Here is a 14,384-nt window from a genome sequence, read left to right on the forward strand (position 1 = left end):
TTTTTTAAGTAGCATTTTCATCTTTAAGTAACTAGATTGTCTAAAGGTTTGTATGGATTCCCTATAGCAATGAGATAAGATACAATGTAGCCATTTTACCAGGCCTGGGGGCCCTTCTAGACATCCCAGTACAATCAGGGTTTAAGTTTATGTTACACAGAACCCTTCTGTTCTGCAAGTTTGCTTGTTTCTGTGCCTTTGCTGCCATTGCTGGGAGACAAAAAACGTTTCCAACACCAAGAACATGTGCAGGCTACCCGTCTGCAAAACAGAAATTTCCTGTTAATTTGATCTTTTGTAGTTCATTCCAAAAGCTGAAGTTCAATCAATAAGCAACCGGCATCGAAATCACTGGGGTTGGCTGTGATAACAGGTCATATGCCATGTAAAGAGACGTTCCTACAAATGGTATGCTCTGGCTTTCTTTGTCCAGCTAAATCTTTGTTAAATAGAACACAGTGTATTGACTTCAGTGGATCTTTGATCAATGACTTTAGATGTAAAGATAAGAAGAACAAAGAATAAATGAAAAGATCCCCATTTAAACAAGACTTAGCTGGGTTTGGGGTTGCTCTGTGACCCTGGAGACAACAGTTTCAGCTGAGTAGAGGAGATCAAAGCCAGACTACAAGAGGCTGAGTGGAGAGGGAGGAAAATGGAAGCAGTAGGGAGGAAAGGTAACTCTTTCTAGATGTTTAGCAGTGAAGAGAAAGGCAGAAATGGAAAAGCAATGTGAGGGGACAGCAGGGTCAGGAGACCATATCTCGCTTTTACACTTAGAAAAGGAAAAATGAAGAAAAATCGTGGTCCATGTTGAAAAACTCACGCACATTCCACTTTTCACTTCTGCTCTTTCCTGATAAAAATAGTTCATTTCTGTTCATCTAAAGAAATCATTAGGCTTAAAAGAAATAATTGTTTTAAAATGTGGGCAGTATTTTGGGGTTGGGAGGGGGGAAGGAATGATACCGTTCAAGCTTGTCAGTTATTCCACAGAGCATCTATGCCAGTGGGAAATAAAAGTACCAGAATGATGCAAACAGTTCTATGAGCTCTTCTCCCTCCCTTCTCTCCCCTACCTTGTCTCTTCTTTCATTGTAGCCTATGAAAAGCCTATAATTAGGTGGTGGGATTATGACATCAGCAAGGATTCGACCAATCTGCCAAAAGGTAATTTGCATAGGACACTCCTACTATTTCAAATGTAACCCAGTTATCTTGAGGAGAGTTGGGAGTGGAAATAGAATTCTCCCAATGAAAAAAGGGTGAGGGAGGAGAATCACACAACAGGAGACTATTAGTATTGATACTGTTTTCAGTGATATAGTGATCAAAGTGTTATAATGGCTGTCTTTTAAAGTGTTTTCTACCTTCAAAGCACTCTAGCATGCTAACTCATGTAATAACTCCTGGAGCCATTTGATCTTTAAAAATGCTTGTTTAATGTGTAATTATTGCATATGAGGCAGCTAGATGGTACAGTGGATAGAGTGCCTGGCCTGGAATCAGGAAGATTCATTTTCCTGAGTTCAAATCTGACTTTGAACACTTCCTAGTTGTGTGACCCTGGACAATTTACTTAACCTTATTTGCCTCAGTTTCCTTATCTGTAAAATGAGCTGAAGAAGAATATGGCAAACCACTTCAGTCTCTTTGCCAAGAAAACCCAAAACAGGATCACAGAGTGAGACATGACTAAAAAACGACTGAACAACAATTTTTTCAGAATGGAAAACTGAACCATACTTGGATAAGCTCTGAGTCCCTCATGACTCTCCCTTTGTCAATTTTCAGGTTGAAAGGAAAGGGGACTTTTTTATTCTTAATATTTGAATAATCCTTTTAGGAAAACAGTTTACTTTGTATTTATTTACTTGTAGATTGTAGCATAGAATAATCTATAGTTAAAATTGGGTATTTATCAAAGTAAATGAACTTGTAGTTTCCCTGCTATAGAACTCTAAAACTGATCTTTATCTTACTTTATTTAAGTGCTTGCTCATTTGCCAAATTTGATAAACCCCAGGAGGTTCCTCTCACATTAGACTAAACTCACTGGGACCCCCCACAAAGAATTAAGTCACTCATCCCAGTGGGATAATTCTGCTACTCTCTTGTGTCCAATAGGGTGCTCCGGTTTCTCTGCTGGAGGCCTGGACTGGAGTATCTTAATTATACAAGCTTCATTCACCCATGCACCAGAATTATCCAAGATAAAAATAGATATGGTAAAAGAGAAAGGAGAGTGTTATTCTGTAGACCTAGTGTCACATTCCTAACAATTTAAGACTGGAAATTTCTATCAATGTCAACAAGAATTTTAAATGTGTTAAGCACCTAATGTATACCGAGCATTATGCTGGTACCAGGGAGGTAGAAAAATTAGATAAAATGTGATCATTGGGCTGGTGGAGCTTATAGTATAGTTGGGGAATAGGCACATGCACAAATAAATATAATGCAAAGTGATACTTGAAAAGTAAACAAAAAATATTAAAACCGAGTCCTATTGGAGAGTCACATGAAGGATGGTCCATTACTGATTGGGGATCAAAGAAAACTTGGACAAGTAGTGGGGGGCATGAGGTGAGGGTGGGGCTATCTAAGTATAGGCAATGGGTTGAGCAAAATCATGGAGGCTGAGGGCATGTATGTGGGAGAGCAAGTAGTACAATTTGGCTGGAGTATAGACTGTGTGGAGTAAAGTAGTATAAGCTAAAGCTCTAAATATAGGTTCTTGCCAGGTTATGGAGATCCCTAAATTCCAGGCTAAAGGGTTTGAATTTTTCTTATCAGGCAATAGGGTTTGATTTTGAAGAGAGGATTTATATGACATGATCAAATATGGGTGAAAAAGGAAGATTAATTTGGCAGAATATGAAGGATATGTATTGTAATAAACAGTGAGAGCTTGAAGTTTTTCAGTAGGCAAGAGGGAATCATTGAAAGGTTTTTAAAAGACTGGCATGATATGATCATATATGTGCAAAAAAGGTTAGTCAGACAACATATGAAGGAAAGTATTGCAATAATCCAGAAATTTTTAGATTATAATGAGAACCTGTTATAGGGCAGTGGCAGTAGGAATTGAAAGGGATGACACATACAGGAGACTTTGGAGAGACAGAACCAAAAGGACTTGGCAACTGGGGGTATGGAGAAGGGAAAATAAAATATAATACTAAAGTTTCAGACAAGGAATACTGTCAGAAATAGGACAAAGGGACAGGTTAGAGAGGGGGAAGAGAATAACTTTGATATTCTGTTTTATCTTAAATATCAAATCACAGCCTGTACTTGGTTTTTCTCCAAAGAAAATTAGAACAAAAAACCAATATCAAATTTTCAATTATCTAAAAGTAATCTCAGTCTCATTTAGCGTGAGTACTCAAGAATCTACTCTGAATAATAATTCTTCACCAGCTTCAAACAGATGGCTGTAGCTCACATATGTCTTTTAAAATGTTTTACATATACTTTTTCCCATAAAAAGTATTTTATTATTTTCCAGTTACATGAAGAGATAGTTTTCAATATTTGTTTTCATCAGATTTCTAGTTTCAAATTTTTCTCCCTCCCTCCCCTCCCCAAGACAGCAAGAAATCTAATATAGGTTATATATGTACAATCACATTAAACATATTTCTGCATTAGTCATGCTGTGAGAGAAGAATCAGAACAAAAAGGAAAAACCTCAAAAAAAGAAAAATAAAAAATAGAAATAGTATGGTTCAATCTGCATCTAGATTCCATAGTTCTGTTTTTCTGGATTTGGAGAGCATTTTCCATCATGTGTACTTTGGAACTATCTTGGATCATTGTATTGCTGAGAAGAGTCAAGTCTATCCCGGTTGATCAACACATAATGCGGTTGATACTATGTACAATGTTCTCCTGGTTCTGCTCATCTCACTCAGTATCTGTTCATGTAAGTCCTTCCAGGTTTCTCTGAAATTTGCCTGCTCATGGTTTCTTACAGCACAATAGTATTCCATTGCATTCATTTACCACAACTTGTTCAGCCATTCCACAATTGATGGGCATCCCCTCAATTTCCAGTTCCTTGCCACCACAAAAAGAGCAGCTATAATTATTTTTGTACATGGGTCACATATGTCTTTACCCAGACTTTCTATCCCAATATCTCTGGCTATAGATGTCTGTGCTGTAATCTGATAACAGATTTCAGAAATATGTGGTGACACATTTGAACTCCTGGGGTTTTGACTACTGGAATGGAATGTGCAGGCCATTTGACACTGGGTGACAAATCTTGATGCCATAAGGTTGAGCATCATTCATTACTTTGGATCACCAACCCCTATGACACTACAGTTGTCGATGTTGTTTACTGAGCTGAATCTTGGGTCAGACCTAAGATTGACAGTAAATTGGACATTTAGCTGTTCCCCAGAGTATGAAAGTTTATTCAAATCAAGCTTAAGGTTAATCTGAGTCCAATACAGCAAAGTAACAACAACAACAACAACAAAGATCATCTTTTCTCTTCTTTCTATTTGGATTCAGGGTTGATGCAAATAGCCTTTTTGGTGATGGTTGTTCCAGAAGCAGTCCACTCAGTCGTGATTTTTGCAGAACTTCATGTTATTCTGAGTTGACATTTGTATTTTTTGCACTCTTCCAGAGGAAGATCTGCAAATGGCTTGTCTAGCAACCTGACAACATGGGAATTTCTGTCACTGGTTTGAGGACAGTTATCCAAGTCTACTAGTGATCCATGTGGCACATGCTCTTGTGGTGACTGACTCTTACTTTGTATTTACTTATCTGTCCTATGCATACATTGTTTCTTCCAAGTACAATAAAAACTCTTTAAAGGCCAGGGTGTTTCCTTTCATTTTCTTCCTCCCTCTCTCCATTCCCTCTGTTCTTTTCTTTCCCTACCTTTGTATATCCCTGGCACCCATCACAATGTCAGGTGCTTAATAAATATTTGTTGATCTGAATCGAATCCACAAGCTGCAGCACAGGATACTATCTCCTGTTCTCATCTTCTTAGAGGAAGGTCACTCTCTGAGTGACCCTTGAGGACTCCAGTTTGGATAACCCAGTGGGCTTTGGCGGAAAGAGATACCTTCTTACCCCGTCCCGTTCTTAAATGACTGAAACCTTTGTAAATCTCTGGGGACAAGTTAAGGGTTCACCCACAGGTGAGTGAATGGCTGTTTTCAAAGCCAGAAATTCACTCGAGTTTGAATGGGTCTGCTTGGGTTGCCCGGATGCTTCCCACGACTCCCGGCCCATCGTGAGGCAGAGGATGTAGAGGCAATGCGTGGCCTTCAATCCTCTCCAGGTCTCCAGCAGAAGCTTGATACCGGTGGTTTAAGTGGTCTGATGGGGGGAGGGGAGGGGGTGGATGTGCGGCAAGGACAAGTGGATGAATGAGAGAAAGTCCCAAGGGATTTCCTATCTGGCGGGTGGGAGACGTAGGGGCGCTGTCCTGAGAAGCCATGGGGCGCACCCAACCGCTCCCCGCCACCCTCCCTTCCCTGCTCCCCGAAGCCGCCTCTCTGCATTGCTAAAACGCAGCAGCAGCATCGCCCTCCAGCCCACTCCGGGGGGAAATGCACAGTGCAACCAAGCCTCCAACGTGCCTGGGCGACGCCCCCTCGGCCTGCCGCCCGGTTATTGGCCGCGCGTCGGTGTCACTCGACGTCCTACTTTGCCATCCCCTCCTGGGCTGAGGAAGACGGGCGGGGTAGGTTGTGCGCGCCGCTCTCCAGCTCTGGCAGCTGTGCCTTTGCAGCAGGCTCGGGGCGGGTAGACACGGAGAGGGCGGGGGAAGAGGTAGAGGGAGCGGGAGCTGGGCACTCTGCGGGCGAGGCGCTGGTCGCTCCATGCGGGGAGGGGCGCAGCCGGGCAGGCCAGGGCTGGGGGGCTGCGGCCGGCGCCGAGGGCAGTCAAGGAGGACCTGCCCGGCTGGCTGCCCCATGCCATGCCCTACCTCGCCCAGGCGAGGCGGCGGGCGGGGAAGGATGCGCCGCCGTCCACTGCAGTTTGCAGACCAGCTTTCCCTCTTGCAGCCCATGCCCTGAAGCAGAAAGTTTGGGGACCGGGGGCTTCTATCTTCCTTCCTGCCAATGACTTTGCCCAAGGACTTCTGCTGCCCAGCCCTGACTGTGACCTGGCATCTGGTATCCAGATCAGAATGAATTGCTCCAGCCAGTAACCAAGGCTCCCCCACTCCTTCAGCACCCCCTTCTTTTTTCTTTAAATTTCCGTTTGCCATCTTTTGTTTGTTTGGTTTTTTTAAACTCACTGCCCCCTTTCTGGGTGGGAAGGAGGGAGAACAGTTCCCCCTTAAGAAGGCAGCGCTGGAAGGGACAGATCTCCAAACCGACCCATATTCATCATGAAGAGGTGCAAGTCTGACGAACTGCAGCAACAGCGGGAGGAGGATGGAGCCGGGCTGGAAGATACTGCTTGCCACCTGGCCGGCCCGGACTTGAAACCTGGAGAGGTCATGAGTGCAAATCCTGCTGTGGCTCCAGCGACTCCAGATGTAGGTGCTACCATGGCCCCCAACCCTGGCCCTCGAAGCAAGCCTCCGGATTTAAAGGTGAGCCTCAACTCTCCCTCTCCATCCTTTCTTGCCCTCAGGTCAACTGGCAACTGGGGGGTGAAGGTGGGGAGGGAAGTTGAAGTCAGGGATCAGAGAGGTTGAGCTACTGGTTTGTAATCATAGGTCATTAAATATTAAGATTTGGAAGGGGCCTTTGGGAATCACCTGATCTGACTTCATATTACAGAGGAGGAAACTGAGGCCAAGAAAAGAGAAATGGTTTGCCCAAGGGCCCTGCCATACAGCTTAAGCATCAAGCCTCAGCTTTGTTTTCCTGGCTATACATCAGACATTCTAGTGACTCACCCAGAGAGGAGGCAACCTGACATCATGTGTGAAGTACTTTTAGCTCCTTAGCAGCAAATGCACTGGAGAAATTAAAAGTGTTAACATTGTCATAATGACCTCTTTGGGGACTGAGAGGAGAGGGGAGAGGAGAAGAGATATGATTTGGGGATGATAATTAAGGACCAGCAGTCCATTCTTGAGCCTTTCTTTTTTTCCCTGAATGACTTTGGAAATAATCCCCAGAGCTCAGTTTGCCCACCTGTGAAATGGGAGAGAGGGACATTTTGCCATTAGGTGGAGCCAAAAGCTAAGCTGGTGCTTGGAGATCCCTGGATGGAAATGGGTGACAGACAGGTGGCGCAAGTGGTACTTGGGCTGCTTCGGGGACTCGATTCAAGTTGCACACGTGCTGAGTGAGGAGCCTGAACTAGAACTAAAGGGAATAAGTGTGTGCGAGCAGTGGTCATTAGCTTCAGGCCTGAGGTCCTTTAGAATGTTTCTCTAGATTAATCGTGGGGGTAACAGCAATGATCAGTCATCACTGGCCTTTTTGAAAGTGGCCCCTTCAATGATTCCAGGCACAGGATTGTTCTCATCTCACTGAGGGCTGTTGGATTCTGGAAGAACTTAAGCGTTTGTGGAGACTGATGCATGAGGGAAATAGCTTCTCTCATGGGGGTGCAGGGCCTGGGCTAGGAAAGAAGAGAGGAATCAGTTACTTTAAATAAAGCCTGTAACCTATGACAGCAGCCACTAAGGAGCTTTCCGGCAAAAGCCAATGACACTCCTCAGCTTGTGGGAGCGGACTGAAGTCAGGAAACTCTGGGGTATAGGTGAGTATGTTTAGAAGCCAGTTCTCTCACCTGGATGTTACCTGTCTACTTTCCTTGGGGGGCTGGGGCAGGGGGAACAACCGGGCCACCACGTTGAATTGACTACTTAAAAAAAAAAAAGAAAAACTTGATTGTTGCTGGCAGGAGGAATAGAGGGCAGACTGCAGGCAGGACCTCCTTAGGATTGGGGGAGAATTGGAGGAAAAACAGAAGAAGCTGACCCACCCTTCACCTTAGCCTTTCCAGTGGCCTGAGGACAGCCAAATCCCAAAGTAGGATAGCCTTTCGAAGGGAATGTTACGATGAAGTCACAATCCCAAGGAAGCTGGAACCCTCACTGCATAGCCCAGTAACCATTTGCTCTAAAATGCCCTTTTATTGACAGTAGGAGTAAGGTAAATGCCATCCCCTAACTCCAGGCTTCCTACTCCTTCCCAGCTGATCCACAGGAGCCTGGCCCACTCTGCTTTCACAGACTTCCTGTCCTCAGTGTTTACACCCAAACTGGGAGGACCCTCTTTCTTTGCTGATAATAAGAAACCCTTTTCATGCCCCTAAGACAGCCTTGGAAAAATCCAGTTGTCCAGGGCCACCAAGGGCACGTAGTAAAGACCGCTAATTTCATTCATTTTATTCTGGGTGTTATCTTCCTGGCAGAGAGTGAACCAATAGATAACAACAGTGTGTGGGCAGTCTAATATTTTGTACTTATCAACAAGGCCTTCTTATGGTGACTTGTACCTCTTCTATCCACCCACATCTTCTCTAGCTCCCTGGCTGTTACTTTACCATCCTCTTTAGTGGCAGATGCAGCAGCAGCTCTGTCCTTAGTATTAGCTGCGGTACTCCTTAGAACAAGAAATTGTTTTGGGTGTGGAATAGAGGATGAGGGAAAGGGGGAGCCACTCAAGAAAAAGACTACCGAGGTTGGTCCAAGCAGCTTGGATTTGAGCTGTGAATAGGCAAGATAAGACCCAAGCATTACTTGCCTAGTGGGATCAAGAGAGGCAAGTGAACGATGCCTTTTCCTGTTTATCTCTGACTGCTGTCATCACAACATGTTTACAGCTCTGTGCAATGACAGGACTTGGAGTTAGAGCTGCCAGTTTCTTAGCTCAACTCTGTTCTTGATTTGCTATGTGATTCTCGGCAAATTACAACTTCTCTGGTCCGTTTGTCCCTGTGTAAAGGGGCAAGGAATACTCATGGGCCAGATTTAAAGTCCCGGAAACATTGTGTCTAAGTTTGTTTCCCAGAGATAGGGCTGGAGTGGTGGGGCAGGGCTGGGAGGTAGAGGGAAGAATTCATCAGTAATCTGGGAACTCTTTTGGACTTGGTTCATTTCCAGACCCAATGATGTGAATGGAAGGAGATGGGTTTCGTTTTTTTTTAACCTTCTCTCTCACCTGCCTTTTGTAAAGCCAGACAACCAGTTTGGGCTTTCTGTTTGTCTTATTCTAAACTTTTCTGATGAGCACCAATGTGTTGACTCCATTTTTTCCCAGTGACACAACTCTGAGATGTCTTGGTTTGGGGGTTGGTAGAAAACACCTTGGAAAAGATGCTCAAAGGCCATGTCCAAGGCATCCCTGTCAGGGTGTGTTTTGGCTTTTGTCAGAGGGGTTTGGATGATGTTCCACTTGAGGTTTCTCCTAACCCTGACCTCTGAAGCTGTTGGTAGCCCAGTGGAAGGTTTCTTCAGTTGAAGGTGGGGGTGATAGAGCAGAGGGATGCTCTGGTTTAAATTCAGCTTTGGACTCCTTGATGTGTGACTTTAATTTTTCTGAGTCTCAGTTTTCTTCTGTCAAAGGGGAATAATAGTATCTGTCCCATGTCCCTCACAGGGTTGTTTTGAGACTCAAATGTACTGTATGCAGATGTTTTACAAGCCTTAAAGCACTTCATAAATGTTAGCTATTGTTATTTTCTTTTGATTTTCTGTCTCACCATTCCTTAATTCCTCATTCTATTATCATTCAATTCTGATAGGAAAGACTACAATCTGTGATGGGGTGGGGGGAAAGGCAAGCAACAACTTTAAAAGAGTAATGATATGAGGTCGAGGGAATAAACATTTATATTGCACATACTTTATAAATATTATCTCATTTGATCCTCATAACAATCATGAGAGATATGTACTGTTATTTTTCCCATTTCACAGTTGAGGGAACTGAGGCAAAGAGGTTAAATGACTTGCCCAGAGTCACACAGCTATTAAGTGTCTGAGGTCAGATTTGAAAGCAGGTCTTCCTGACTCTAAGCCCAGTCTCCATCCACTGTACCACTTCATTGCCTCATTGCCATGTGATGATGATGTTAACTGGGAGAATACTTTTGGAGGTCGAACCTGTCTGTAAATATTTCAGTGGGGTTTTTTAAAAGTTATTTTCATGCTCAGGGTGTCCCAAAAGTCTGAGTGCAGCAGGAACTAGATTAAAATGTAATTGGGAAATGTTTCACAAAATAAACAAAAATACAGTACAACATAGATAATGTTAACTTTGGGTTTTCCAAGTAGCCTGCGGGGAATTTAGTGGTTCCCATTTCTATTAGACATCACTGGTCTTGTACATCACAGGAATGTTTGGTCGAGCCCAAAGTACACCAGCATTCTCCAGCGGGAAAGAAAGCTTTATCCCAGTGAGATCAAAATCCAGCTTTCTTTTTCCTCTCCCCCCTCCCCTTCAGTGCCACCATTAGCAGCTGAAGTGATGAGAAGCAGAAACAGACTTGGGGCACATGGGCCTGTTTAAAAATACAGTTGTGATAGACATTTCTGAGGTTTGTGGCATAGTGACTAATTCCACACTAGGTGCAAGAGAGAGAGAGAGAGAGAGAGAGAGAGAGAGAGAGAGAGAGAGAGAGAGAGAGAGAGAGAGAGAGAGAAAGAGAGCGCTTGTTCTTTCCTGAAACATTTTAGAAGTGCCAGGCTAGGGCCCCTGAAGGTAAATCCCACCTCTGAGTCCCTCTCCACTTCCACCGGAACTAGGGGAATTCAGCATTTTCCCAAAGAAGAGAGAGCCAACTGTCTTTGGGCCTGTACCATCTGTAGGCCATCCCCTACAATTCCATTGATACCCATCCCCCCAGCAAGAATACAGTATCCCTGAAGTCTTAGTTCGATTTAAATCTTTAATGGCTTAAAAGTTCAGTAAGGCTTTTTGGAACACCCCATATCTGTGAGATTTTTCCCTAAAGAAAGAGAAAGAAACATTTCTGAATCACATTCCTGATTATGGATGATTTTTTTCAAGTAAAAATGTTTATATTTTTTCCAGCTACTTGTAAAAAATATCTTTAACATTTTTCCCTCTCCCCCGCCCCCGACTTGTAAAATTTTTTTTAAAGATTTGTTTAAGTTTGAGTTCAAAATTCTTTCCTTCCTTCCCTTCCCTTCCCCCTCCAAACAATTTGATATAGATTATATATGTGCAGTCATGTAAAACATATTTTGTGGATGAATTTAAACCCTAGTCTCAGCCTACCCACTCAGCCTGTGTTTTGGTATGTTGTCTTTTTTCTTCTATCCATATTAACATTGTCTTTATTGGATTTTTTCCTTGGCTCAGAGCAGAGAACAGAAAACATGGTAAGGAGCGGCACATCTCAGGGAATTCCTTATAAGATCTTGTAAACTCTTCTGTGCTTGATCACAAGCCCTGTCTATGACCATAAATGTTTTGGCACTCATTGCATGGACTATATAACTCTATTGTCTGGAGAAAACATCATTAGAGAACTTTGGGCCTAGATTATATTTCTAGCTTTGTCCATAATTTATTTTGTGTCTTTGAGCACATCCTTTAATCTCCCTGGGTCTCAGTTGCTCCATCTGTGAAATGGGAAAGATACTGCTGTATAATTCAGATGGATGTAGTGGGAAACGGAGACTGATCTTGGAGTCTCAGGAATAAGTCTGGGGAAATCTGAGATGGGAGTTAATGGTCATCAGATTTCAGAAATGAAAGGGACTTTTGATATTGTCTAGACTAGCTCCTTCAGTCTATAAATGAGGAAAGTGAGGCACAGGAGTGAAATGACTTTCCCAATGTCATACACTAATTCTTAGGGGGAGCCAGGTTTCCTGATGCCCCCTTCTTTCCAGTACACCAGTGCTGTCTCTGTCCGTTATTTATTTTAACAGCTACAAGTGAATAACATCAAGCAAGGCAACATAGGGATGTGTGCATGGCTCTATGTGTGTATGTGTGTGTGTGCGCACGTGCATGCGCACGCACATGCACGCTTGTGCTGGGCTTTGTGGCACCAAAAGGAGATCTGGATATGATGAGATCCCGTGTAGAAAAGCATTTTGTTATTGTAAAATGGCACATAGATGTGAATACCTATTGTTATTATGATCCTTATTGGTGTCTTTGTGTGGTCCTGGAAAAGAATTTGATATTAGTATTCTCAGACATGGATGATTCTTGTCATCATTGACATAAACTAATGATAAGGTTGGGTTGCTGTGGGGTCAGTGCTAGGCTGCTTCCAGAATGGGCCAGATCAATAAGGAAATTGGGCAATTCATAGTAGTCAATAATATTTACTGATCATGTATGTGTGAAGATCAGTAGACTCTGGGCTGTGGGAAGAGAAGAAGAAGGAGGAGGTGGTAACTTGAATCTGGGTCCCCCCTTTCAGGCATTCTCAGTGCAATAGGAGAAAGAATATGTATTTGTGAAAAATAAATTAGACTATATAAGCATAAAAAACTTGGTGAAGCTTAATATAGAGACCTCAAGACATCAAGGATAGAACATAAGTGGAGTTAACCACAGAAATTTTTCTGATGGAGGGAAGATTGGTTTTAGATTTTGAATGCAGCCAGGCATGGAAGCCTATGCCAGGAGTCCCTGATGCTGGGAAGGCCAAGGCTGGTGAATTGCTTGAGTTCAGGAGTTCTGAGTTCCAGTAGGGCTAAAGCCAATAAAGTGTCTGCCCTAAGTCCTGCAACAAGACAATGAGTTCCCAGGAGCAAAGAGTTATCAGGCTGCCTAAGGATGGGGCAAACTGGCACAGGCCTGATAAATAGAGAAGGGACTCATCAGCATTGGGGTAGGACCTGGGAGCTGTTGCTGCACTGCCAGGCTGAGCAAGATAGGGAAACCCAGTCTCAAAAAAATAAAATAAAATAAAAACACAAGAGGCAGGGAGGAAAAGGGAAAGATAGAGAGAGGGTTAGGGAGGAAGAGGGGGAAGAGGGAGAGGAGAAGGAAAGAGAGAAGATGGGGAGGAAAGAAAGAAGAACAGGAATTGTCCTTTTAAACAAGGGGTGTTACCCCACATTTTTAGGGTACAGAAAACAGGTGTGCTTGGCCATTATGGTGTTTCTGCCATTCTTTCAGCAGCCATGCAAATATCTAGTTGCCAGGAGCTAGTTACAAGACATTAGTGCTGCTGGCAGGTAGGTACATAGAACCCTGGACTTGAAGTCAGAAAGACTTGAGTGCAAATTTGAGCTCAGACCCTTACTAGCTATATGACCCGGGGAAGTGTTCTGCTTCTGTTTCTTCTTCTGTTAAATGGAGATAAGAGCACCTATCAAATAAAGCTGTTGTGAGAATCAAATGAGGTAACATTTCTAAAGTGCTTAACACAGTGCCAGGCACATAAGTAGGTTTGCTCTTACTTAACCTCAATCTCTCTCTCTCTCTCCCTCTCTCCCTCTCTCTCTCTCTCTCTCTCTCTCTCTCTCTCTCTCTCTCTCTCTCTCTCTCTCTCTCTCTCTCTCTCTCTCTCTCTCTCATATCTATCTATCTATCTCTCTATCTCTCTATCTCTCTCTCTCTCTATCTATCTAACTAACTAACTAACTAGCTAACTCTATTACTGGAAACTAGATGTTTGCTAAAGGAAAGACAGAAACACCATTCTGGCCTGCTTGCTGTACCCTAAAATTACTTGTCTGGAGCTTCCAACTTGCCTTGTTGCCAATCCGTGTCCTTTTTTCTGGTGTGGTAAAGGCTGCTGATGTTATATATTTCATTCTCTCCAGACTTTGGCAGGCTAGTCAGGCAAATTCAGTGGACTGTTAAATTTAGGGGCCCACTCTTTTTTTTTTTTTTTTTAGTGAGGCAATTGGGGTTAAGTGACTTGCCCAGGGTCACACAGCTAGTGTTAAGTGTCTGAGGCCGGATTTGAACTCAGGTACTCCTGACTCCAGGGCCGGTGCTCTATCCACTGCGCCACCTAGCTGCCCCCTAGGGGCCCACTCTTAATTGTCAAGGTGTGCTTATGGGCTCACAGGAAGACCACAAGTAGGGTGGTATATTATGAAAGAGGGCATTGGATGGACCTCAAGGCAAAAGATCTGAGTTTGAGTCCTAGTTCTACTATTTAATAGCTATTTGACCAAGGACAAATCATCTTTTCTGTCTGAATCTCAGTTTCCAAATCAGTAAAATGTTGGGGGGGGGGTTGACTTGAGCAGTTTACCTCATGGGGTTATTGTGAGGAAAGCATCTTGTAAGTTGCTATATAAAATGTGATCTATTAGTACCAGCAGCAAGAGTAAGAATCAGCTGAAGGAGTTAATGTTGGGAAACTCTATTTAAAATGAAGTGTTCTATGCTAATGCAGTGCGCATTTGGGTTCTGAATTAATTACCAGCGATAGTTGGTTTGATGGCATGTTGCCTTCCTGTGTGCTCAGTATTTACAGAATTACCATCT

At 43.3% G+C, this 14,384-nt stretch overlaps 1 protein-coding gene across 2 annotated transcripts in view; it reads left to right on the forward strand.

Annotated features, from left to right (window-relative positions):
• The first annotated feature begins 5,854 nt into the window (after positions 1–5,854).
• TMCC2 (transmembrane and coiled-coil domain family 2) overlaps positions 5,855–14,384 on the forward strand; it is a 71,798-nt gene continuing 63,268 nt past the window's right edge. Inside the window, exon 1 of one of the 2 annotated variants that reach the window (XM_044003690.1) lies at positions 5,855–6,580. In XM_044003690.1, coding sequence (XP_043859625.1) covers positions 6,374–6,580 — 207 coding nt within the window. In that variant the 5' untranslated portion in view covers positions 5,855–6,373. Of the gene's footprint in view, positions 6,581–7,323; positions 7,705–14,384 lie in introns of those variants that run through there. The other variant, XM_044003691.1, reaches the window with a different exon arrangement.

Source organism: Dromiciops gliroides, chromosome 4 (genome assembly GCF_019393635.1).
Source record: "Dromiciops gliroides isolate mDroGli1 chromosome 4, mDroGli1.pri, whole genome shotgun sequence".
Taxonomy (NCBI): Eukaryota; Metazoa; Chordata; class Mammalia; order Microbiotheria; family Microbiotheriidae; genus Dromiciops; species Dromiciops gliroides.